Source organism: Pseudochaenichthys georgianus, chromosome 9 (genome assembly GCF_902827115.2).
Source record: "Pseudochaenichthys georgianus chromosome 9, fPseGeo1.2, whole genome shotgun sequence".
In the NCBI taxonomy this organism is placed as follows: domain Eukaryota; kingdom Metazoa; phylum Chordata; class Actinopteri; order Perciformes; family Channichthyidae; genus Pseudochaenichthys; species Pseudochaenichthys georgianus.
Window position 1 is genome coordinate 46,062,068 of NC_047511.1, and position 26,365 is coordinate 46,088,432.

The 26,365-nt window shown below is 41.7% G+C and overlaps 1 protein-coding gene across 3 annotated transcripts in view; it reads right to left on the reverse strand.

Moving 5' to 3' along the window:
- The window catches only part of tacr1a (tachykinin receptor 1a), an 85,600-nt gene that overhangs the window by 33,681 nt on the left and 25,554 nt on the right, over positions 1 to 26,365 (reverse strand). For all 3 annotated transcript variants that reach the window (XM_034090743.2, XM_034090744.2, XM_034090745.2), the window contains exon 2: positions 12,182 to 12,376. In XM_034090743.2, coding sequence (XP_033946634.1) covers positions 12,182 to 12,376 — 195 coding nt within the window. The remainder of the gene's footprint in view (positions 1 to 12,181; positions 12,377 to 26,365) is intronic.

Consider the following 26,365-nt stretch of genomic DNA (forward strand, 5'->3'; position numbering starts at 1 on the left):
TCTTTACGACCAGAACTATTAACGGGATACAAACCGGAGGAACCAGGCATGGAGGGAGGTGGCAGAGACAGTGGGGGAACTGGTGGGTTTTCGCCTGTTTGGGGAGTTTATATATATAGATATCAACTTTTAAATACGGCGATATCAAAAGATAAAGTTTACTTTTAAGTGTTAGCAAGAGGCACAAGGTTAGTGTTGACTGTAATATAAACATGTGGTGTGTGTCTTAATTCGTTTATATACTGCATAACTTTGCTAACTATTTAAAGTTCACTTGTTTAATGGTATTCTAAAGTAATACTCAAATGGATGTAGCTCAAATGTAGTTGTTGTTGTGTTGTGTCTTTGTGTAGCTCTTACGTTGGTTTTTGGAGTTTTCAATCAACTCAAAATCATCAGTCAAGTGTACGGCCCTCTTTCGGATGGATATGCTACAGTTTATATCGTAAAATATCGATACTTGGCGTCCGTGCATCGATACAATATCGTGATACTATGCTGTATCGATTATTTCCCCCACCCCTACCTATAACCCTGACAAAAGTCAGCATTTTACCACTTCACTTCCTGTCTCCTCGTCTCGAAATCAATGGTTTTCTGAATGTGTTTTAGCCTGAAACAATCTGGGGAGATTTGTTTGGTTTGCTCTTATATCTGAGACTTTTCAATGTAGCTGTCTTAAACAGGACTATCTTGTAAAAGAGAATTTGAATGTATAAAGGAAATACTCTGGGTTAAGTGAAGGTTAAGTACATACACATTTTAAGGAAGATTGCCGGCCGTTCAAGCACATTTTCCAAGTGGCCACACGTTGGTACTACACTCACCTTTCTTGTCTGTGACGTCATTTGGCTTTGACTTACATTGGGCAAAGACACATCTGTACATCAACTTGTTCTTTAGCTAAATGAACTACCTGACACTTTTATAATTATATATTATATATATTATTTCTGATTTAATATTCAATTCCCTCCACACTTAATGTAAATAATATCCTGCTTTATATTGTGTTAACTGGACATTGCCCTTTAATGGTGTTTTGTTGTCAGAGTTTATAGATTTTTTATCTTCAGGGTCTACTGTATATTTAATGCTGTTTTATTCCTAGTTTTGCTGATATAGGCGTAGTCTGTCGGGGGACATCTTACTTCTTCCTTCTCTCTGTCTGTACCTGTGTCCTCTCATGTTCCGATTAACCCAGCTTCCCCAAATGTCTTTCTTTTTGGTGTCTATATACGCCGGGATCCGGAGTCATGGGAGATCCTGCGGTCCTGTGTCCTGGATCGCGAGCGCTGGATCTTGAGTCGTTGCTGTGGTCCTGGATCATCGGTCCTGGATGGATATCCTCGTGGATTCATCTTCCTATTATACACACATGCATTTCCAAACATTTGGACTACCTATGTTGCAAATGTATTATCTTTTCAATTTACACACGACATCTATTGCACGTCTGTCCGTCCTGGGAGAGGGATCCCTCCTCTGCTGCTCTCCCTGAGGTTTCTCCCATGTTCCCTTTAAACTGTGGGTTTTCTCCGGAGGGTCTGAGGACAGAGGGTCTAAGGACAGAGGGTGTCGTATTGTCATTCTGATATTCTGTACACACTGTGAAGTCCACTGAGACAAATGTAACATTTGTGATATTGGGCTATAAATAAACATTGATTGATTTTGAGATTTTTATATTCTACAATTGTTTATTTCTACTCTTTAATGTCTACTTATGCCTTGTTTTGTAGGCTGCTGCAACAAAACATATAAATACATTTGGGATGAATAAAGTACATTCTTGCTGATCCTGTAGCCCTTATTGAAATCGGTCTGAACGTTGTAACATGGGTTAAAAGCTGAGTCCAGAGGTTCTCTCTCCATTCGTTCTCTGGGACAATAGCGGAAATCGAAGGAAGAGCTTTAGGAAAACTAAAGTGCGCTCTCTGGACCCTGATGTGGACATTTTTTAATTTACACTCCCAATTTTGTTCTTCATGCTCCACTGAGTAACTCTCACACCGGGCCCAGAGCTCCAACACTGCATCCAGATCTCTCCACACATCCAATAAACCTTTTTAAACATGGTGCCAGACCTCTGCAGAGTTTTAAATTGGTAACATAGAGTGGAGGTCACGACACGGTGTGTAAAAAACATATAAATCACATGCATTTAGTAATAAATAGCACTCTATATGCAATAAAGGTCGCCCCATATTGTAATACATTGTTATATATTGCAGCCTTTCACATGCGCACACATATATTGTTTAGGATTCAGATCAATTGTACAACATTTTTACCATATTGACGAACTATTATATTTAGCAAGATAGGGAGAATTGATAAAACATTAAATATGATTTTTTTTTTGTACCAGGGGCGGACATAATTAGATTTCAGAACTCATGGAAAGTCTTGTTCTCGAGTGAGGGAACAATGGAGCGTGAGATGGGCCGGAGAATCGGAGCAGCGGGAGCGGTACTGCAGTCGCTTTACCGCACCGCTGTGACGAAAAGGGAGCTGAGCCGGAAGGCAAAGCTCTCTGTCTACCGGGCCATTTTCGTTCCTACCCTCACCTATGGTCATGAAGGATGGGTCATGACCGAAAGAATGACATCGCGGATACAAGCGGCCGAGATGGGTTTTCTCTCAGTTACTTTACTGATTACTTACATCAAAAAGTAATGCGTTACTGTGAAAAGTAACGTTTTAGTTACTTAAAAAAGTGCTCCCATTATATGAATGCCCTTATAGCCTTCATTTCAGTTCTGTTATTGCATTGGAGAATAATACAATCTGTTGATCAACTTGACATGCATTATATGCAATCTGGATAGCATCGATATTAGCTGGCTTTACATTGTTGTATATTCTTTCTCCAGGTAGTTGGAAAAAGTTTTCCGTCCCATATGCCGTGTGCCGCCCGGACCTGCTATCATGCTAACTAGCTCCCTGAAAGCGGGTGACTCCACTGTAGCAATAGCCTGCATGTGTTCTACAACATACCGTGCAATGGCTTTATCGACTTTTCCCTGGCGAGCAGTCCCTTGGTTAAAATCCAGCCGCTGTTGCTTAGGTGCAGGTGGAGGTGGAGTGGCGTCGGCTGAGTCTCTGTGGTCTTAGCTACTAGCTTCGTCCCAGCATGTTGTTTGTGCAGATGTTTTAAGAGATTTGAATGACTGGTTTGGGCAGTAGATGGGCTCTTTGACCCGCCAGGACACAACTTACATTTAACTAAAACGTTCTTTTCTTTGTGCTCGACAAAAGTGAAATAGTGAGAATATCTCCAGGTGGAGAAACTAGACTTGAGCTCCGCCGCCGCCGCCATGACAGTCCTGTTAGTAAACAACACAAACACGCCCACAGCCCGTCTCCGCATGTGACACAGGAAGTATCTAAGTACATTTACTCAAGTACTTAAGTACAGTTCTCATCTCTGTTCGCCTGGCTGTTGACTATATAAAAAAACTAACGCAGTAACGGAGTAACGCACCATGTAGTAACGGTAACTGAGTTACTGAATTTAAAAAGTAATGCGTTAGAGTACTAGTTACTGCCAAAGATAACGGCGTTACAGTAACGTGTTACTTTGTAACGCGTTAGTCCCAACACTGGTCATCCGGGAGGGACTCGGAGTTGAGCCGCTCCTCCTTCGCGTCGAAAGGAGCCAGTTGAGGTGGTTCGGGCACCTAGTTAGGATGCCACCTGGGCGCCTCCCTAGGGAGGTGTTCCAGGCACGTCCAGCTGGGAGGAGACCAAGGGGTAGACCTAGGACCAGGTGGAGGGATTATATCTCTTCGCTGGCCTGGGAGCGCCTTGGGACCCCCCAGTCAGAGCTGGTTGATGAGGGGAAAGGGACGTCTGGGGCTCTCTGCTGGAACTGCTACCCCCGAGACCCGACCACGGATAAGCAGGAGAAGATGGATGGATGGATGGATGGATGGATGGATGGATGGATGGATGGAACTCATGGAAAATCCTAATTTATCTGTAAGGAATCTTTGAAAAATGTGCTAAAATGCTGTCATTATGATTATGAGTTGTCTTTATATGAAGTACGTTTACACTATAAAAAATGATTTTGGAGGGTAGTATATATTATCCAAGCAAATCATTTAAATTGTACTCAAGGTATATAAGTGAGCATTGTTAGTATATTCCAATGGGTAAATTCTACCTACACTACCTCATTGTGTTAGGTATATAATGTATAATAGCTTCTTGTTAATATGCCGAATTTAAAGTGAATATGCTTTTGTTTCTTTCTTTTCAACATGGAGGACGAGCATGACAACGTTGTGGACCAAACTGTGAAGGTGCTCCATGAGGCCAGGGACAGGAGACAGGGGACAGGGGACCAGCAGATGTGTCCATCGTCAGAAAGGGAGACAGTTTTGAAGGTATGTGCATTGTTGATTCCTCTCCGCCCTCACCCTGGAATACCCCAACAAGCTCGTATTCTAAAAACTGTTCTTGGAGCTTGATGGAGCCACGCTGCTCAAACAGGTCCAGAGCCTCGAATACACAATTTGTTCTGAAGTGGATGTTGACTCGTTTTAGTGCCGAGTGACACAAACACAACATAATGTGATGTGGAATGTGGAATGTAATGGATGTGCAGAAACCTTTTTCTGTTGAAAGCGGACTGTTTACTGGCACGTAAAGGTGTTTACAGTTTAGTAAATTGCACTTGGAAGATTATGTTAAAAATGTGTACAATTTCCACTTTACTGTTAAAACAATATGATTGTTTGACTATTTTTGAAGATTCTGCTCAGTGTTAACAATTTAAATTAACTGTTTAAATAATCTCAATTATACATTTTTTATCATTTGGTCGATAAAAAAAAACATGATCAATAACATCTTGTGTGTGGCGATATATTGTTTACTGGTAACCGTACTAATAAAGTAATATGAATGTGTAATATGGATCAATTATTAAGTAAATAGCTGCCTACGATTAGGAGTACATATTACTCATTTATAAATAATATGTTTATATAGATTTTACTTAATTTCTTAAAGTCTTACATTTTAAATATGAGTAACCTTTACTCAAAAACATTGGGTGAAATCTACTCAAAAGAAGTGTGTGCAAATCGTTACCCCCGTCTTAGTGAGTAGATCTTATCGGTTGATTTAAACAGTGTACATCTCATTCGTATCCACTGTAATGCGCATATCCTGGATATTCAACTTGTTGTGAGTTCATCGACACCAACAACAGCAGATGTCTTATTAAACTACATATTCATAATCATGTTTGAGCACACGGGACTCCTGTTCTTTCCCCGTAAAACAGAATGTAAAACAAACAGAAGTGCCATTTCCCCAAAGAGTAACCGTGGCACGATGAGAAGAACTCGCTCCGGTGGCGGCTCCAAGCGAGGGAGATGTCTGTGATTTCTGGATATGAAGTGCCTCCCTTCGAGACCCACATACATGATGTATCATTTAAGTATTGCGCGGCGCTAACAGCTTCTGAGATGCTTCTTGTAAACGGCCCATCTGAGAGAAGCACGTAGAAGCAAATCACAGCAGCACAGGTTTTACTGCGTGCAGGAAAACAACCTCAGTCGAGGAAACATCAACACGGAGGGAGAGCTTTGACGAGCAGACGGTGACCCCGCACGACTCTGAACACTCAGAATGCTTCAGGACTAAAACCGTCAAGGAGACATTTAGACATTTAAATTCCCTGCAGCACTCTGTAAATATGTCGCTTCCTATAAAAGGCCTGACAATATAAAGTCAGCTCTACATGAGGCTGTTTCCTTCAGGGAGGGTTGCAAAGAAAGCTGGCTAGATTTCGAGCTAAATTGGAATAAATAACGCAGGTCTACTGACGGGGTTAACACTCTGTTGGAGGAAGTGTAACCCTGTCTGTTGTTGGAAACTCACCTAAAATGTTTTATGGTCTTATTTTAACAAAGTGGTCACATGACTCCGTCTGATGTTACTGCAGATCTGCTGTGAGCTAGCTAGCTAACGTAGCTAACCTAGTCATGTCAGATACACTGACGGCCCGTCCACACTACAGCGTCGACAGCTCCAATCTGCCCATTCACTTTGAATGGGGTGACGTCACGTTGCCTCGCTTTTTCGCCGAACTGAATTGTATTGTGGGTAGCATAGCGGTCCGTCTCCACCGGAGTAGCCAGCGCCAGCCAATCAAATCCCGTTTCGGAAAATCTGACAGCTCAAGCCGTAGCCAATCAAACCGCGTCTAAGCTGGGAGAGATATCCCGCAGTTCATTTCTATATTTCAAAAAAAGTCGGAGGAGAAACTAACTATCGCCGTAGCGAATCACCCGGTTTTGTATGACCAGACCCTGTTCACCTACCGGGATACAAACCGGAGGAACCAGCATGGAGGGAGGTGGCAGAGACAGTGGGGGAAACTGGTAGGTTTTCGCCTGTTTGGGGAGTTTATATATATATTGCTCGCATAAAATCCCCGGGGGTTTTTGCTCTGTATGTCGGGGGCGGGAGATTCATGTGATTGGTTGTTGGTCGTGTTGCTTGAATAAAATCCCCAAGCTCCAGACACGCCCAGCTCCAAGCTTTTTTTGAAGCTGTAGTGTGGACGCTCCGTGACTCTCTGAACGTCACCAAGCTGTCCCAGCTGTCTGCGTCACTCTTTAGTGTCCCCTGGTCTCCCAGCTGTGTGCGTCACTCTTTAGCGTCCCCTGGTCTCCCAGCTGTGTGCGTCACTCTTTAGCGTCCCCTGGTCTCCCAGCTGTGTGCGTCACTCTTTAGTGTCCCCTGGTCTCCCAGCTGTGTGCGTCACTCTTTAGTGTCCCCTGGTCTCCCAGCTGTGTGCGTCACTCTTTAGTGTCCCCTGGTCTCCCAGCTGTGTGCGTCACTCTTTAGTGTCCCCTGGTCTCCCAGCTGTGTGCGTCACTCTTTAGTGTCCCCTGGTCTCCCAGCTGTGTGCGTCACTTTTTAGTGTCCCCTGGTCTCCCAGCTGTGTGCGTCACTTTTTAGTGTCCCCTGGTCTCCCAGCTGTGTGCGTCACTCTTTAGTGTCCCCTGGTCTCCCAGCTGTGTGCGTCACTCTTTACTGTCCCCTGGTCTCCCAGCTGTGTGCGTCACTTTTTAGTGTCCCCTGGTCTCCCAGCTGTGTGCGTCACTTTTTAGTGTCCCCTGGTCTCCCAGCTGTGTGCGTCACTCTTTAGTGTCCCCTGGTCTCCCAGCTGTGTGCGTCACTCTTTAGTGTCCGGAATTATATTTACGCACTGATGTCAACGTGGAATCAAGCTTTTTTTATTAAACTGATTCTTCAAAAGCATATCGTTGTTCCGATGTTATGATTTACTGACTTTAAGGATGGAGTCTGAACCCGTGGAGAAATAACCGTTCTTAGTAATGCTCCTCAGGAAGAATCTCCTCATTGTCGGTCGTGATATTATTTTATTCTTTTGACTTGCTTTAAAATGTAGAAATTACTCTCCATGGCTTTTTTGTGTTCGTGTTTTCACGTCTTGAAATGTTTTGCAGCTGCTGAACCGTCTCATCTATAGCTGTAGCAGCAGCATTATAATTCAATGGTGTTCCATTGAAATGTAATTGCTCTTTTGCCTGCTCTATCCGCCTGCTTGCAGCAACTCCCCCGTGATGTGCCATCAGTGTATTCTCTGAGAAGCCTCCGTGCTTTCTGCAGCGCTCGCTCACTTTGCCCCCAACACAAACAACATCCTCCTTAGTAATTAACGGCGTTCATAAAGTAAGTACGTTTACTCAAGAGAGGTTTCTCAATACTCTAATTTCTCTCCTCGACTCCTACCCTCGACTCCTATCCTCGATACTTAGTCCCGCCCACAGGAGATGCGAGCGGAGGACTGAGGAGGGGAACCGAGGAGAGAGGAGGGGAACGGAGGACTGAGGAGGGGAACCGAGGAGAGAGGAGGGGAACTGAGGAGAGAGGAGGGGAACCGAGGAGAGAGGAGGGGAAGCAGCAGGCGGTTAGAGACTGACACAATCAGAGACTGGTTGTACAAGTATTAAAAGTAAGCATAGGAGACCAAACCAACTGAGACCCGTCTGTCCGCCACACCTACACACTGTACCACACACACCTACAGCTCCTAAAGTATAATCAGGCTACAGCCGTTGTGTATTTTATTTTGTGAAGCACTAAATGGTCTTAGAAAAATGTCGACTCTTTGTTTGTAGATATCTACTAACCAGTGGTTCTCAAATGGGGGTACGCGGACCCCTAGGGGTACGTTGGAGTACTGCAGGGGGTACGTGAGATGTATTTAATGTTAATGAAAAAAAATATATATACCAATTTTAGGAAAAGTAAGGAAGTTTGAGCAGTGTGGGGTTTATATTAACAGTTACACATATTTCAAAACAGGAAGTGTAATAACTGCAGTTTGCCTCGCTGTCAGAATGACAAAGGTCCTCAGTGAAGCACAAGCCCATGTTTCACTACATTAAGTACAACTTATTAAAAAGATCAGTTCAATGCAGCTAATGTCGTAATACTCTAATTTCCCCTCCTCGACTCCTCGACTCCTCGGTCCTCCGGTAGTGACCCGGAAATGAATTTCAGCGCGCCATGTTGAAGGACGTCTCATTTCTCTAAATGCACTTCGAGGACCGAGGACCAAGCATCGAGGAGGCTCTCTGGAGGAGCTATAACCGAGGAGACACTGATGGGTCCTCCACGGCTCCTCCGCAGACGCATTTCCGGGAACGGTGGAGGCGTGACGCGCGGCCGGACTTATCTCAGCCAATGAGAGCTCTGCATGCATCCCCTGGATATTATATTAGAAACTGCTTTCATCGTGTCGCAATGTTTCCAGTGAGAACAGCTGTGAGGTCCGTGCAGAAAGCAGAGCAGTGTGTAAAATGTATATCACTCAGTAGAACAGGCCTACATTATTCTCTTTATTTGCTTTAGTTTAGTAGATAACTACAAACAAAGAGTCCATATTTTTCTAAAACCATTTAGTGCTTCAATAAAAAAATACACAACGGCTGTAGCCTGATTATGCTTTAGGAGCTGTAGGTGTGTGTGTGTGTGTGTGTGTGTGTGTGTGTGTGTGTGTGTGTGTGTGTGTGTGTGTGTGTGTGTGTGTGTGTGTGTGTGTGTGTGTGTGTGTGTGTGTGTGTGTGTGTGTGTGTGTGTGTGTGTGTGTGTGTGTGTGTGTGTGTGTGTGTGTGTGTGTGTGTGTCCGCATCTGTAGCCTGTTATTGTCTCATTATACCGCACTGTGAATGAATCCAAGTAAATATATAAGTGGTCACAGTGTGAGAAAAAGTTTTTAGAGAGTACTTGTCCATGGACAAGTGAGTTTGGCAATTTACTTGTCCGAATACATTTTTCACTTGTCCAGAATTGACAAAAATTGGGGCCACTGGAATCTTCTTCCTCATCGTATTTTTTACATTTTCCCACAGTTTTTACAACACCGCTAACGTAAGTGAGCGGTAACATTTTACTGCATCACACATAGGGTTGGGTATCGTTTGGATTTTAACGATTCCGGTTCTGCTTTTCGATTCTGGTTATTTTCGGTTCTCGATTCCGGTTCTTTGAGAGGGTAAATAAGTCCCATGACAAACTGGGAGAAAAATATATTTATGAAAACATTAAGTCAAATCTGTATTCCTATTTACAAATCACTTCATACTGTTGAATTTCTTACGGTTATTGAATACAATTATATAAAAATAATCTCTGCATTGTTTAGTTAGTTCTAAGTGGTGCAGTTTGAGAATGTACAAAGACTCCAGCTCATTCAAAACTCTGCAGCTAGACTACTGACTAATACCAAAAGGAGGGAACACGTTAGTCCTGTCTTAGCTACTCTACACTGGCTTCCTGTAACTTTTAGAATTGATTTTAAGGTACTTCTCCTCATATACAAGGCTCTAAAAATGGACAAGGACCCAGCTACATTGCTGACTCTCTAATGAACTACACACCTGCCAGAACACTGCGATCATCAGATGCAGGTCTATTAGAGGTCACCAGAAAGAGTCATAAAAGAAGATCGGTGCTGCAGCCTTTGTAAACTACGCCCCAAAACTGTGGAACATGTTACCCAACAATATTAGGGAAGCCAATACATTAGGCATTTTTAAAAGGCAGCTTAAAACCTATCTTTACCAAAGCATTTGACTGATTTTACACTATTATACTGCACTATTCTCTGTGATTGACATTGCACTATTTCTCTGTTTTATTCCCCATGTTTTTATTTTTAATTATTTTATCCCACTTTATGCTTTGCTCTTGCTGCTTGTTTTACACTGATGTTACGTCTTATTTTTTACTGATGTAAAGCACTTTGAACTGCAATCCCCTGTATGAAAGGTGCTATACAAATAAAGTTATTATTATTATTATTATTATATTTATAGCCTATAGGCCTAGCGCTTTTCTACAACTCAAAGACACTTGCACGCTTACACATGTCCTGCAATACACATGCTGCAGCTGCCCAGCTACTCACTGTTTGTAAAAGTTAATAAATAGTATAAATAGCATTTCAATAATGTACTTTCTATACCCTGCTTCATAAACAATACTGACATCCCTGTGCTCCTCCGAGCCTGGGGGTCCGGGGATGTGAGGACAGCGCGAGGACACAGACAGGGAGGCTGCTTCACTTCATAAAGGAAATGGTGGTCAATATTAACAACACAGGAGCTAAAACGCTTAATAACCTTCATTACGTGTTAGAGAGAGAACATAAGAACGTTTGACAAAGATGAGGCTGTTAACGGGCAGCGGATCCGCTGTGTGTAGAAAGAGAGAGAGAGAGACGCTGAGCTGCACCATGCAGCGATCAGCTGATACGGAGCATAGAGAGAGAGCTGCAGTCCGCGGGGCTCGGCCTCCTGTCCTCACAACTCTTATTAATCCCGGTACCGGACAATTGTTATTTGTTCCTACTCGGAACCGAGTTTTGCTTCCCAACCCTGCCACGGTGCTACACTTCCCGCCCCGCTCCCGTCTAACTGTACAGAAAGCGGCGAGATGCATTTCCTTAGGAATCGACAAGCAGAACCGAAACTAACATTTCTAAACGAACAATGGCGGACACGGACAATTTGCGAATGAGTTCTGCCTTTTGTAAACTGAATGTATCAATAATTTGTCAATAAATCGGGGCGAAAAACGTCACTTGTCCACCGGACAAGTCAATTGAAAGATCTACTTGTCCGATATTGTAAATAACACGTCCCGGACGGTGGGACGTGTACTTTTTCGCACACTGGGTCATGAACACATGTGTCCATCAGACAGAGGGCTGCTGAGCCTCCTGTCATCATTGATGGACGTCTCTTTAAGATGACCGCTCAGTGGAGAGGAGTTCTCATTTCTCTAACCGCCTGCTGCTTCCCCTCCTCAGTCCTCCGCTCGCATCTCCTGTGGGCGGGACTAAGTCTCAAGGATAGGAGTCGAGGAGAGGAGTTGAGGAGGGGACATTTAAGAATTGAGAAACCTCTATTGTCATTCAGACTAGCTGCACCTTCACCAGCTTTGAGAACACTTTCATGATCAATCATTATCAAACATATCATATATATTATTCTGAAATGGACCAATCTGCACAACGACTACTTTCACTGTCTTTCACTATATTTTGATGATAATACTTTTCTACTTTCACTTGAGGAACATTTTGAATGCAGTACTTTGACTGTAACAGAGTATTCATACACTCTGGTACTTCTACTTTTACTCAAGCACAAGATCTGAGTACTTCTACTTTTACTCAAGTACAAGACCTGAGTACTTCTACTTTTACTCAAGTACAAGATCTGAGTACTTCTACTTTTACTCAAGTACAAGACCTGAGAACTTGAAGTACCTCTGACTCTGGTGGAAATATTTCATAGAAATTCAAGTCAAGAAATGTTCTTGAATATTGAACAAGCTTTCCTGCGCAGAATAGGATCCAAACTTTACAGAGTCACATGTTCACGACAAGAGTGTGAAAGTCTGAATGAGTGTGTGTGAGGGTGAACAAGGAGACGTTGAAACACCTGCGTCCTTGAGAGTGCTTTACAGAGTATGACAGAAAATGACCAAATGAGGAACATAATTAAAAACAAGGTATTACCAAACAGTTCTATCACTGAACGAATGAAACATGAACAGTGACACGACTAAAACATCTCTCTATTGCAGTACATCGTGTAATATTAAACATCACACTCACATCTTCTTGAAGTCGAGCAGGCTGTACTCGGGCCAGTCGATGTAGCAGACCACGCGGTCGGGCAGCTGGTCCGTGTTGGAGTAGTAATACTGAGGGAGGGCCAGCAGCAGAGCGAGGACCCAGATCACCCCCACCACCACCTTGGTCTCCGTGGAGGACATGCGCTGCTGCAGGGGGTGGATGATGGCCATGTACCTGCAGGGGGGGGGGGGGTGGGATTAGTGGAAGGGTCTTGAAGGTAATGGATACGGAGCGTAATGGGTCAGGGGGCTTCCCCTCAAAGAGACATCAACCAGGAAGATTCAAATGTGTTATCGTCTCAAAGCTACCGTGTAGAAATGGCAATGAAATTCTTCTGACCTGAGCTCCTCCAACAACGCAACATTTATAGAAATACAAATAAAAAATAGTACAAGAAGTCGATATACACGTACATAGAATATGATATGTACAATAATTAAATACGGTTTATTGCGGTGATAACTATTTAGATAAATAAGTCGATTGCAAGATGACGTGTTTATCGCCGGCCTGTGGGATGAAGCCCGTCCCCGAGTCTGGTGGTTTTTGTCCCGCGATACAGCAGACAGAACGGTTTGTTTCTGGGGTGATGAGACTCAAAATGTCCTCAAAGACACTTTAAACAACTGCAAAGAGACATAAAATGGCAAAAACATCCGAACAATTACTCAAAATGATGAGACACGGAAAATCTGTCCAACAACATCAAGACTCTGAGAAAGACCGTTGGAAATACCAGAACTTAAATGCAGACATGACTAATCACACGAACAAGACTCAGGTGGGGAGGGAAGAGGTGAACAGAGGCCGTGTCTCAATGTCGAGTACACATGCTGCAGAGTTACTATTTCAAGTGTACTACGTCATCGAGTGGCGCCGAAGGACTCTTTGAATGCATGTTAAACGCCCAGCATTCGGCGCCACTCGATCACTTATGCTCTGGTGCTTTTATGACTTCTTAACATGTGGGTTCATTGATCATTGTATGCCTCCTATATGGATGTCTTATTGTTTTGTCAAGCACTTGTCTGGGAAAAGCGCTTTATAAATAAACTTTACTTACGTAGTACACTTGAAATAGTGGCTCTGCAGCATGTGCACTCGACATTGAGAAACGGCCACAGTCAGGTAATCAGACAGAGACAGGAAGTGACACAGACATATCACAGGGGGGGGGTCTTGAACAAAGACAGATGACAAAAGGACAGAGGTGACGATAAAGAGTCTGCAATTGACTTCAGAGACATTGACTAAAGAAATACAAAAACTAATGTAAATATTAACAAACAGGCGACAAAGAAGACGTAATACAGAGAGACATGAAATGACTGCAATGTGACTCAAGCTATATCCAGTGTCCTGTGATAGTGTTTCGTTATTGTGAGTGCTCTCATACTTGTTAGTGAAATGAGAACCGTCCACATGTTGAGGTGAAGACAAACACATTGTTAGCCTCCGTCTCCCTGTTGTTGCTCTTTAGTTGATGCTAAGCTAATTGAAGCTAACTCCATCGTTGACAGGAGGAAGAGGAGAGGATGAAGAGCTACAGATGGAGGATTCGTTGTTCACAAGTCAGTACCTCTACATGGAAAATGTGAAAAGCGTCATACACTGGAAAAAGATCTTCACACCTGCGGTAAACACACACACACACTCACACTCTCACACTCTCGCCCACACACACACACACACATCTGAAAACATTTCAATTAAATCTACTTCTTAGGTCGCATTAAGCTTCCAGAAACGTGTGCTCTCGGAGTGAAAGAGACAATGGAGGAACATTGCAAAGAGTGATATGAAGTTAAAATCAAGCGTTACTGTAATCATAGCGCAGTGTTCTGATCAGAGAGAGAGCATGAAGAACTTCATGCGACCCGAACGTCATTTCGTTAAATTGGTTTCCTGAAATTGGCTCAGAGGAGAGAAATGATGGTTCTTCACCTCGGGTCTTTTTATTTGTACCCTCTGTAAAGACGTTTTTGTTAATAATTTAGTTTTAGGGAGAAGGGGTGGGATTAAATAAGTGTAAACTTCTTCCCACCCCTTTTCTACGGAGCCCCTAGGGGACATGGAGAAGAAAAAAAATTATTTGAAAAAAAAAATAAAAAAATCGCAAAACCCCGTTGCAGTTTGTAGACGGTCCCTAAGCACTCCTCCTCTCCCTCCTCCAGCTGCATGTTGTGACCAATGCTTGATGTTTAGCTCGGATGACGGCGCATATCGAACTGTTCTGATAAAAACGACTCTGTAGCTTGTTGTCTACCTTGCTATGATTGTAAAGTCATGTTGTTTGTATTTTTACAACGTTATGTTCATGAGTTATTGATCCGCGAAATTCTAATCTGTCAATAACTCAGCTCAGAGGAACGTGCATGCCCCCTCGCTCTGAGTTTCTCTTGAGGTGTCTTCACTTATGTGAAACCCGTGCTATTGACAAGCACTGATGTTATATCTTTATATTTAAGGCCAAGCTCAAAGTAAAATCGATGAACCGCTCCATTGTTGTGGTTTCTGTGTTGCCGTAGCAGCCGAACTGACCTGGGGCCTATACTACGAACCTGGTTCAACCTAACCTGGATGTTTGAGTTAGCCGGTTGGCCTAATCCAAAACATACGTGCTCTCGCTAAACTGTACTACAACACGGGTTATCAAGTGGATCGCTCAAGCCAGCCGTGTCCTATCTAGTTAGGTGCGTGTTCACATGAAAGGGGTGGAATCTGGAGCATTCGACCAATCACAAACATGTAGAAGCGTACTGACAGCGCAGCGTCATACTTCCTGAATGAAAAGTGAACTTTAATACTAGTCAAAAATGAAGAAGTTAAACTTTAAACATCCATGACTTAAACACTTTATCCAGGATCAAAGCCACAGAACTGCACCTGCAAGGTGAATACAGCTGGTAACAGAACAAGTGTTTGAATGCGTACATTAACAGGTTTATGATATCACTGCCCCGTCTCTAAAACACGATCTGACTTCAATTACATTTGTCTCGAGTGTTTCGTCAACTTATGTGTTGCTTAAAATAATACTTCTGCATCCAGTCTGTGACGCTGTGAGTGTTGCACGGCCAGATACGGCTCAGCTGACTCAGATAAGGAGATATATGATACATTATGAAGTGATATGCCGCGGACTGTACTTAATGTACTCTGATCCGGTTACTTATGTTGTGGCCGATATTTAAGTGCTTTCTTAACGCTAATGTTATAATAGTCAGATTGCTCTGAAGATGGAGGTGATATTCTATTAATGTTCACGTTCACACAGTCGGTGATTTTTGCCGGCCGTCTTTCCTGCGACGGCAGCTTTTCTGTATTTCCTTTCTCCTGTAATATGACTTGATCGCTTTAAACTCCGCACACTGAGCTCTGATTGGTCAGCAGGCGGTGCTTTCACTGAGTTGAGCTCTTAGCCTGCAACCTAACCTGGTCCCGACCAGGTTAGCTGCTTAGCATATATTACCATGGAGATCTAGCCTGCTAAAAAGAGAACCAGCTTCGGATGACCGGAAAGCCGGAGTTTTCCCTGAATTTAGCCGGCTAAGCGAAAATCCTGCTTCGCAGTACACCCCCCTGGAAGTACATTGAGCTAAATGAAAAATACATTAAAAAAAAATAATTCACATTTTCTTTCAGAAAAAATGTCCCCTATGGGGCTCCGTACTTTTCAGATGTGTTAATTAAGTAGTCTAATATGTTTGTATATCAATTTGATACTGCTTATTTTTTGTATTGCATAATAATTCTCATGTTAAATGTTTGTATTATTGTTTTACACATTTGAACAAAATCAAATCCAAATGTAATCAAACCCTTTAACATTGGTGTTTAATCTGAACCAATCAACAACCTGTGAGCTATCTTTATCAGAATCAGAATCAAGTTTATTACGTTCCCACATACAGGGAATTTGCTTTGGTATCTGGTGGTGCTAAAAATAAACAATCTATGAAATAAGTTGCAAAGTAGATAAAAAAAGAAATATATAAGGATAATAAAAAACAAGTATGTTTAGGAAACAATTTAGCATTGAAAAGGGGATGCTAAAGGCAAGTATTTACACCTAAATAATGTTTCATCTGTTTAACCCCATCCCTGTTTTCAGGCCTCAGGCTCGAAAATGACATTCCCAGAAAAATATCTTCACTTCTAAAAAGGGGTAAATTCATAATCTTTTTCTCAAAGCAATGATAAACCTGTGAGTTGGATATAGAAAAGTCAGAATCAATATAGCATTTTTTATTATATACTCTAACATATAATAAGTACCCTGTATCAGGTCTGATGCAACACAAGTGACATTTGACCTTTTTAGAGAGATTTAGAAAAAGAAAACCACCATTTTCCATTTCTCTGGAACCCATCGGTCAATTTTGATGATTGACACCTCTTTTGAACCGCTGGAGCCAATAGAATCGAGGGGAAGTTCCTAAAATCCATCTAAACATTACCCATTGGTGAATGAGTGATGCGTAGCCAGAATGCCCAAAACCGGAAGCTGTCATACACTCTGGTAGCTATCATAGCAGCTATATGTGAAAACTCCGTTTGGCCCCGTAAAGTGAAGTTGTGTGTTGTCTTTGCCAGCCTTCACTGCCGCGAGTTTTGGTCGCTCAGTGATGACACCTATACCATTGGACTCTGTGGAATCTCAGCTTTCATATGATATCTTGTTTGTGCAGATCGGAACGTTGAGTTATGTGAGTTTTGCTCATTCAGAGGCTCGGCGTTAGACTTCGGTAAAAATGTTTTAAAAATGGTTCATATCGTCAGTTAGCTGAGTTTCTTCCCGTTAAGTGGGTGTGACACATTCATAGGTTGTTAAATGTTAAGAAGCCCTCATTGGTGTGAAAGCACAATCGGGCCTCTTTAAGCTTCATTTGAAAACTTAAATCTGAGCCTCTGAGCTAATTAAAAAAGACATTCAGTACGGTTGTCGCACACCAAAGTGACGACATTGGGAAGTGACTTTATTTGTCGAATCAACTTGTTTTAACAACAACAAGCTTAACGGGTTAAGAAACAATTTAGCATTAACAAAGTATGCTAAAGACAAGTATTTACACCAGATGTAAATGTACAACCTTGAAAGCTAAAAAACAAGAACACTTGGAACAATGAGTATATGGCAAACTACAGTGTATTATATTTTAAAGTGCAGCAAAGTGTTGATTTCATTTAAAATCATTTCTCCTGAACACATAATATATAGATATATATGCAGAGGATGTTCGAGGAGCACATCTATAAAGGGGAACACTGACCATTGGTGTTGCTAATTAATATATTAAAATGTATTTAAAACAAACCCATATTCAAAGCTGCTTCCTCATGGTGAATTAACGGGTCCATATTCTGCTTCTCATTATTAATCAAGCCAGTATATAAGCTTATCTTGTCCAGTCACTCATTTCCAGATCGGTCTACACTTCAATCCAGATTTATTAAGTTATTCCTGTTCTCGCAAAAAAGATCTACAGTCATGCGCTTCTCTACTAAAAGATCAGAAGAACTTTATTGATCCCAAATTGGGAAACATTTGCGTTGCAGCAGCATAAAAAGACGAGGCACTTTAGAGAAATGAAAAGACTAGGAATAAACCATCCAAAATGTAAACATCACAAATAGAAATAAATAGCATTAAAAAGAGTAGAAAACATGTTGAAACATACATCAGGTGTGGAAGGAATATTAAATATTAACTGTAATATAATGGGCAGGTGATGAAGCCTCCTTTGGAGTCTGTCTGTGATCATTCCTGCAAACTCCATATTTTAAAAAGCCCTGTGCTTAAATATAAATTAGTCTCAAAGCAAACGCATATTAATTTCTCTGCAACATCATCAGTGTTTGTGGTTTTTGTGGTTCCCTTTCATGCAAAGCTCTCCAGCGAAAAGCCCTCTTGAGCCAAAGAGGTCCAATTAAATGCTTAATCCCCCTAATAACCCAAATGACTGCTAAATGGACGTTCTCCCTCTCTAATCATATCGGAGACACGAGGAGGCTTTTGAAACTAAGCGGTCCCGGAGGTCTGAGAGAAAAATATCACAGCCTCGCTTCAAACCGCACCTCCTGCAGGAGGGGCACTTTGATGTGAGGAACACACTGAGGTCAGAGGTCAGAGGTCAAAACCCCCAAACGCTGCCATACAGAGGTGGGAAGTAGTGGAGTACAAATACTTTGTTACTGTACTTAAGTACATATTTCTGGTATCAGTACTTTACTCCACTACTTATTTTTATGATGACTTTGACGTCTTACATGCTGAACCCAAATACATGTACTTTCTACTTCTTACATGTTGAACTCAAATACCTGTACTTTCTACTTCTTACATGTTGAACACAAATACCTGTACTTTCTACTTCTCACATGTTGAACTCAAATACCTGTACTTTCTACTTCTTACATGTTGAACACAAATACCTGTACTTTCTACTTCTCACATGTTGAACTTAAATACCTGTACTTTCTACTTCTCACATGTTGAACTCAAATACCTGTACTTTCTACTTCCGACATGTTGAACCCAAATACCTGTACTTTCTACTTCTTACATGTTGAACTCAAATACCTGTACTTTCTACTTCTCACATGTTGAACACAAATACCTGTACTTTCTACTTCTCACATGTTGAACTCAAATACCTGTACTTTCTACTTCTTACATGTTGAACTCAAATACCTGTACTTTCTACTTCTCACATGTTGAACACAAATACCTGTACTTTCTACTTCTCACATGTTGAACTTAAATACCTGTACTTTCTACTTCTCACATGTTGAACACAAATACCTGTACTTTCTACTTCTCACATGTTGAACTTAAATACCTGTACTTTCTACTTCTCACATGTTGAACTCAAATACCTGTACTTTCTACTTCCGACATGTTGAACCCAAATACCTGTACTTTCTACTTCTTACATGTTGAACTCAAATACCTGTACTTTCTACTTCTCACATGTTGAACTCAAATACCTGTACTTTCTACTTCTTACATGTTGAACTCAAATACCTGTACTTTCTACTTCTTACATGTTGAACTCAAATACCTGTACTTTCTACTTCTCACATGTTGAACACAAATACCTGTACTTTCTACTTCTCACATGTTGAACTTAAATACCTGTACTTTCTACTTCTCACACGTTGAACTCAAATACCTGTACTTTCTACTTCTTACATGTTGAACACAAATACTTGTACTTTCTACTTCTCTCATTTCCCAAACAGCTGGTTCCTTTAGTCTGAATGTGTGTCTGGTGCGTGGTCAGTATTCTTTAGAGTCACTGCGTGCCTATTGGTTGGAACACGATCCGTGTATCCATCACTTCCTGGTCTTCTCTAAAGAAGAGGGACCAATGGAAACGTTGTCATGTTGCCGTTGTTCAGCATGGAAACATTCATTAGCTAACAATGACATTATTGTTCTATTGATATAAAGGGAGGTCAGGTACTCTTTAAAACAGCTGCTAGTTATGGGTACTTTTTACTGAAGTACACTTCAAAGCCTCTTTACTTTGACTTGAGTAAAGAAGTTTAGTCAGTACTTCTACTTTCACCTGAGTATTCGTACCACGAGTATCTGTACTTTGTACTTTTAATTGGCACTCAATACTAGTATTTATATCTGTAGTACTATAATATCCTTCCTATGTAATTGTGCCTCTTGCTGATTGATGTTCTTATAAAATATATCAAATGAAGATCTGTTTTCATGTGTCTTGAGATGTTGGAAAGTGCACGGTGAAGTAAGAACTACAGATAAGATAAGATGTACTCTATTGATCCCAAATCGGGACATTTTCGAAAGTGGAAGAATATTCCTTCACAAAACACTCATTTAGACGCCATTTCAACATGCATTGATTTTGTGTTTGAAAAGGTTAACAAGACAAGAAAAAGGGTCGATCGTATCGTGAATGGAGCGCCACCGAGGCCACTAAGAGCTTCTTCCTCGTGATGATTGATTGGTTCCATTCTGGTTGAACCGCAGGCGTTGAGTCGCATGGAGGGAAGTGCATGCGTGTGTCTCTGTAGGTTATTTGTATGGCCCCATGTAGTGTGTGTGTGTGTGTGTGTTCTTATACAAAATATCAAATTATTCTCAATTGTCTGTTGAAGTCCTGGCTTTATGTCTTTAAGTGAAAAGCTCTTTACAAAATCTGGATGTCTTCCTCATCTCGATATCTGTAGATAGAATGCGTGACGGAGCTTTATTCAAATAATCTGACACTTTAACGACAACCGCTATGAACGAGTCGAGACTATTCACATTGGTTCCTTAGAGAATGCACTGATTTGGACACGGGCATTGATTCTGTGTTTGAAAGGGTTAACAAGGCAAAGAAAACGGTCGATTTTAATGTTAATGGAAAACCACCAGGATCGCTCAAACAGACGAATGGTGACGCACCGTTGGAACACAATTACTTGTCACTTGTTCGACGCTTTTATCCAAAGCGACTTACACACTCAAAGCTGTGGGCAATCCCCACAGGAGCACTCTGGGGTGAAGGGTCTGAGGGACACGATGACATGCAGTGGGGTTTGAACCTGTGACGCCCTGATCCGAACACCAACGCACTAACCCACTGCGCCACACGCCTCCCACGATTGTAATGTTTCCCATTAGCTCTTAACTGTAACTCAAATATATTAGTAGTTTTCTGATAAAGAGAAACACTGCAGATCTGGGGCCTCATGTATAACGCCATGCGTAGGATTCACGTGGGAAGGTTGCTTACGTAGTAGAAATCCAAAAAATAGGTACAGAAATGTTCCGACATTTTCCGATTCACCAAACATTGCGTACCGGCGAGGAAAGTGCGTACGCCGGTTTCCCTTTATAAATCACAACCGACTCGAAATGCGCTGCAGCTTTTGCGGGCTTTACGTAGCGCCCAGATTTGCCTATAAATAGTCAAAGAAACGCCCATTCATTCATTCTGACTGACTGCATGAAGGAGATCGCAGGAAATGACGACAGAACAGCTAAAAAAGACGTCTCACATCGTGTCAGATTCTGGTTCTTTTGGGGAGGTGGAGATAAATCATATTGTTTGGTGGATGCAGTTTGAACCAGAGTAGCAGCATGGAGGGCGGATCGTCACCAACATAAATAAATAAATGGTCCGAAAAAGGTTCATGACAAAACAAATACACATAGCCTTCCTCAGGCGGTGTGTTTGTGCCGGGGACAGGAGACCCCCCCCCACCCAGCAACTCTATAGCCACCAGTTAAAGGAAATACAACTAATGTGTTGTGTTATATTAGCTGTACAATTTACCACATATGGTGTTCTTAGCTTCCATACCTCCTGTGTTTTACGAGTGACTTATCAAGTCTTGGCAAACGGCATAAAACACGATTAAACGTGATAGTATATAAAACCATGCTCGTATCTACAACCTATAGAAATGCAAAACGGCGTCAGTTTAGACGTAATTCTGTCCTCCTGCTTACCGCATCATTCATGAGAAAACATTTCATAACATTAGCACAACATATTCGAGGTGGTTTTAAATAACATATCCGTATTTATTTATTTCTCCAGGTTGTGTGTGTGTGTGCACCGAGGAGTCTCAAACAGGCGTTCGTTTAATCATTTTAAGATTGGCTTTAATCAATGTTTGAAAATGAATTCTTCATAAATGATAAATGAGAGGTAACATTTTGTTTATGGTATTATTTCCACACATTTCTCTCCATTCTTCCTTCTGCCAACGGTGTCGCAGTTTCTCGTCTCTCCCGTTTGTGTGCTTAGTGCGTACGCATGGGTTAGAGTTTGCGTGGAGGACCGCACGTTTTCCCGCCAAGTTAGTATTTTATAAATCGCAAACATTGCGTAGAAACTGGCGTACGCTATTTTTTGAGCGTATATCCCTTTATAAATGAGGCCCCAGGAGTCCGATGAGAAGGTTTAAACTAGGGATGCACGATATTGGTTTTTTGAAACCGATACCGATAATAAAAAAAAATGTACGCCACTAATTATTTTAACGCATGTGTATTTATTTTCCTCGGCCGCCCCGTAGTTTCAGAGCGCATCGACTTTAAAATACCATCTACAAGCTGATGCTGACAGCCCCGCTCCTGCCGCCCGCTTGTGGCAGACCACACTTCCACGCTCACCGGCAGGCACCGACTGGCCATCGGGAGGACCGGGAGGGTGTGTGTGTGTGTGTGTGTGGCCCGAGCGAGCGAGAGAGAGACCTTACGTGCATTGTTGTTGTTAGCATCTGGTGCTAGCTAGCTGCGCTAACGGATATAAGGAGCTGTTTAAATGAAAACAGAGGAGCGACATTTCGCCACAACTGCGCCGAGCACTTGACTTTATGCAGGAAGCAGACAGAGGGACATTGTAGGAGAAGTCAGCATACTCAGCACGGATAGTGTGCAACATGATTGCAGCTTCCAGGCAGCTCCGGTTCGAGCATATGCCTTGAAACGCGCGCGCGCAGACACACACACACACTTTGTATTGTATTATTGTCTTCGTACGCTTTTAACACACCATCGTAGCGATGGCGATGTTTCAGGTGACTGATCAGGTTCGAAGTATTAGGGAGCGCTGGATTTGTGAAGAACTCCCCTCTTCCTAAACCACTAATACCACAGTACTGGCAAAACGGGAGGAGCCGAGTGAAAAACAAGCGCCCCTCATCCCAATCCACCCACACCGCAGTATTTTTTTCTTTTTTTTTACCCAAAAAATATATTGTATATTATCGGGGCTATTAATACTGTTATCGGGCTTATTGGGATGACGTCATAATTCCTAATATCCCTAGTTTAAACCAATCCCATGCGTGAACTGTACCGTGGAAATAGCCATTAGCCGGTTAGCTTAGCTTAGCATAAAGACTTGAAATAAGAATAAGGATAAAATAAAGGACAAGAGGTACTTTATAGATCCCAAATTGGAAAATGTTTACGTTGCAGCAGCATAAAACACAACAAAACAACAATAAGTAGAAATTAAAGTGTAGAAATAAACAATACTCGATTTAAACATCTGAAAATAGAATTAAAGCAGCATTACAATCTAGGAAATATACAGTAGACAGTAGAAATGTCTAAACTTTGAACAACAGCGACTCTAATTCTCACTAAAAACCAAGTTATATCCTATTTAGTTTAGTTTATAAGAAAGCTACGATGTAAGAAAGACCTGTTTTACTTAAAATGTTGAACCTAAATTTGAAGGAGACCTGGGGAAAAGCCAGAATCAGCAATTATACTGATAATAATATGCAAACTCAATATTGAATTATTGATACTGGATGCCCTTGGAAGACAGGAGGTAATGAGCTGCGGATGTATTTGCACTATTTGACCTTTCGTCAAGCGCTACTGAAGGTTGCTATTGATTTCTTACAGATGTCAAAAAATGCATTTATCGGATGGTCAGAGAATAGATTATCAGTTTACAGTGAGGATGCTCTACGTGTTACTTTCAGGTTCACATACCACATTGTTCTGCTCATTACTAGGGAAATGTTGAAATACGATGCGATAATTCTTTAATGGTCAGATCAAGTCTGGAAGTTGACTTGCATCACAGCAGCTCCATGTGGAACATCAACAGACACACATCAAGACCAGAGTTTCCGTTAGAATTTTTGTTTGCATGTCCGTTAAAGTTTCAATCTTCCGGACAAAATGAGAAAAGTGCCGGTCAAAGGTCTTCTTTGTTATTTATTGAGCTTTAAAACAAATTGATATGATTCGATATGAAACAAACTAATTATAGTAGATTAACTATTCAAACGTGTTCAGTAATTTACAATAACACGGGAATATTAAACGGAGCTCTCTCCCTCTCCTGACAGCCCGTCAGTATCATGCAGCTCGCGGATCAGTAATGAGTGACCCGACAGTAAAACTAAACATATCTATAACTAGTTACGGTAGTTTGAGAGGTCATTAAAATAGCTACGTGTGATATTCTAACCTGAAGAGTGTGTTTTGTTCCGCTCACCGCTGATCATGCAGAGCTGCGTGTCGACTCGTCAGCAGCAGCAGCAGCAGCTGATCTCTCTCTCCCGTCAGATTAGACTTCACTCGCGTTTATGTCCATATCGATCAGATCCAGCTAGTTCCAGCTAATGATATGACTACCTGCTTATTAAAAGACACCTAAACAATAAGCGTCGCTATGCAACTGGGTGAGGCCACAAAGCATAGCGCAGCATTATGCATTTGTTTACATGCCCACCGGAACCCCGAGGCATTACCAACAGATCAACGCACAATCAACCCATCCAGGACATCTCTTTCTCCACATTAAGTGTTAGACATTAGAGTTGTCTGTCACATACTCTTTTGTCTGTCACATAAGTGGCGCAACTGATGCGGTATTGTGCTAAGGGGAAATTATGTTGACCGGACACTTTGACCGGAGAGAACCATGACAATTAATGGACAACAAATTAACTAGACGTCACTCCGAAAGCATCGAGCTCTGTCAAGGACCAATGGTGCGTTCAGGTGCTCCTCTGATGGTCCCATTAACTGAGTTGGGAACTCGTTCTTCCAAAATGGGATTTGTTGTACTTTATTTCTAAGACAATAAATATAGATTTGTTTCCATCTTCTGAGTTTACAAAGTCTTTCCATGAATTTTCTGAATGTTTCCGCCTATTCTGCCAATGCCCAAATAAAACACAAAAGCCCCATCTTGTAATGTTAACGAAAGCTGAAAAATAACCACGTTTTAAGACAATAAAAGAGGTAATTTTCTGTAATTCATCCTCCATGCGTTTATCTAGGTCGTTTTCCATCTTACTAATACACATTGTTCTGTTCATTAATGGTGAAAATGTTGAATTAATGAACAACAAATCAAACTATACATCACTCCGAAAGCATCGATCTCCATCAAGGACCAATGGTGCATTCAGGTGCTCCTCTGATGGTGCCATGTATCGAATCAGGAAGTCCAACTTTGGTGAATTGCTCTGCTTTTTAGTCAAAATGTGGAAACAAAATGTGGACTACAAAGACGCGTCGTTCTTTTAGCCACATTTAGATATTTGGTAACACCTTATATTAAGGTACACATATTCACCATCAACTAGTTGTTAATTAGCATATTAGCAGTATATTGGCTCTTTACTAGTCATTATAAAACACTTATTAATGCCTTATTCTACACGACCATATTCTACAAGTAATAAGCCATTAGTTGAGTTGTTCCTCTAATTAGTGCTTATTTATTGTAAGGAAGTTTTTGTACATGAGTTTGGGTTTTAATATGCTCAATATGGGCCTCATAAGGCAGCAGTACCACAATAATAGTAGTTCTCCCATAATAACACCTAATAAATATGGTCTATTCTTATGTAACAATAAATTAATGTGTTAATTGTGTCAAAATAACAACAACATTGGTATTTCTAACTCAGAACATGTTCCCTATTTTAAAGTGAAGTCTTGTTCATCACAAATAAGCTAGTAGTTTGTCTCTAATGTGTTAATGAACAATTATCTGATGGTGAATAAGTGTACCTTAATATAAAGTGTTACCAGATATTTCTATGTTGTTTTTCTGATTGAATCTTCTCAAATCTTACAGTAATTCCACCGATGTGCAAATACAACACAAAAGCCCAATCTTGTAATGTTTTCAAAAGCTGAAACATAACTCAGTATCTGCTGTAAAATCAATGGGTTCTCTCTTCGTCCATGCTACAGCCTTCCACCAAGTTTCATGAACATCTGGCCTCAAGTCTTCTGTAATCGTGTTGACAGACAAACCAAGACGAAAACACATCAAAAATAATGGAAAGTAAGAATAGATGGATGCAAGCGGCCGAGATGGGTTTCCTCCGCAGGGTGGCTGGTGTCTCCCTTAGAGATAAGGTGAGAAGTTCGGTCATCCGGGAGGGACTCGGAGTTGAGCCGCTCCTCCTTCGCGTCGAAAGGAGCCAGTTGAGGTGGTTCGGGCTCCTAGTTAGGATGCCACCTGGGCGCCTCCCTAGGGAGGTGTTCCAGGCACGTCCAGCTGGGAAGAGACCAAGGGGTAGACCTAGGACCAGGCGGAGGGATTATATCTCTTCGCTGGCCTGGGAACGCCTTGGGACCCCCCAGTCAGAGCTGGTTGATGAGGGGAAAGGAAAGTTTGGGGCTTTCTGCTGGAACTGCTA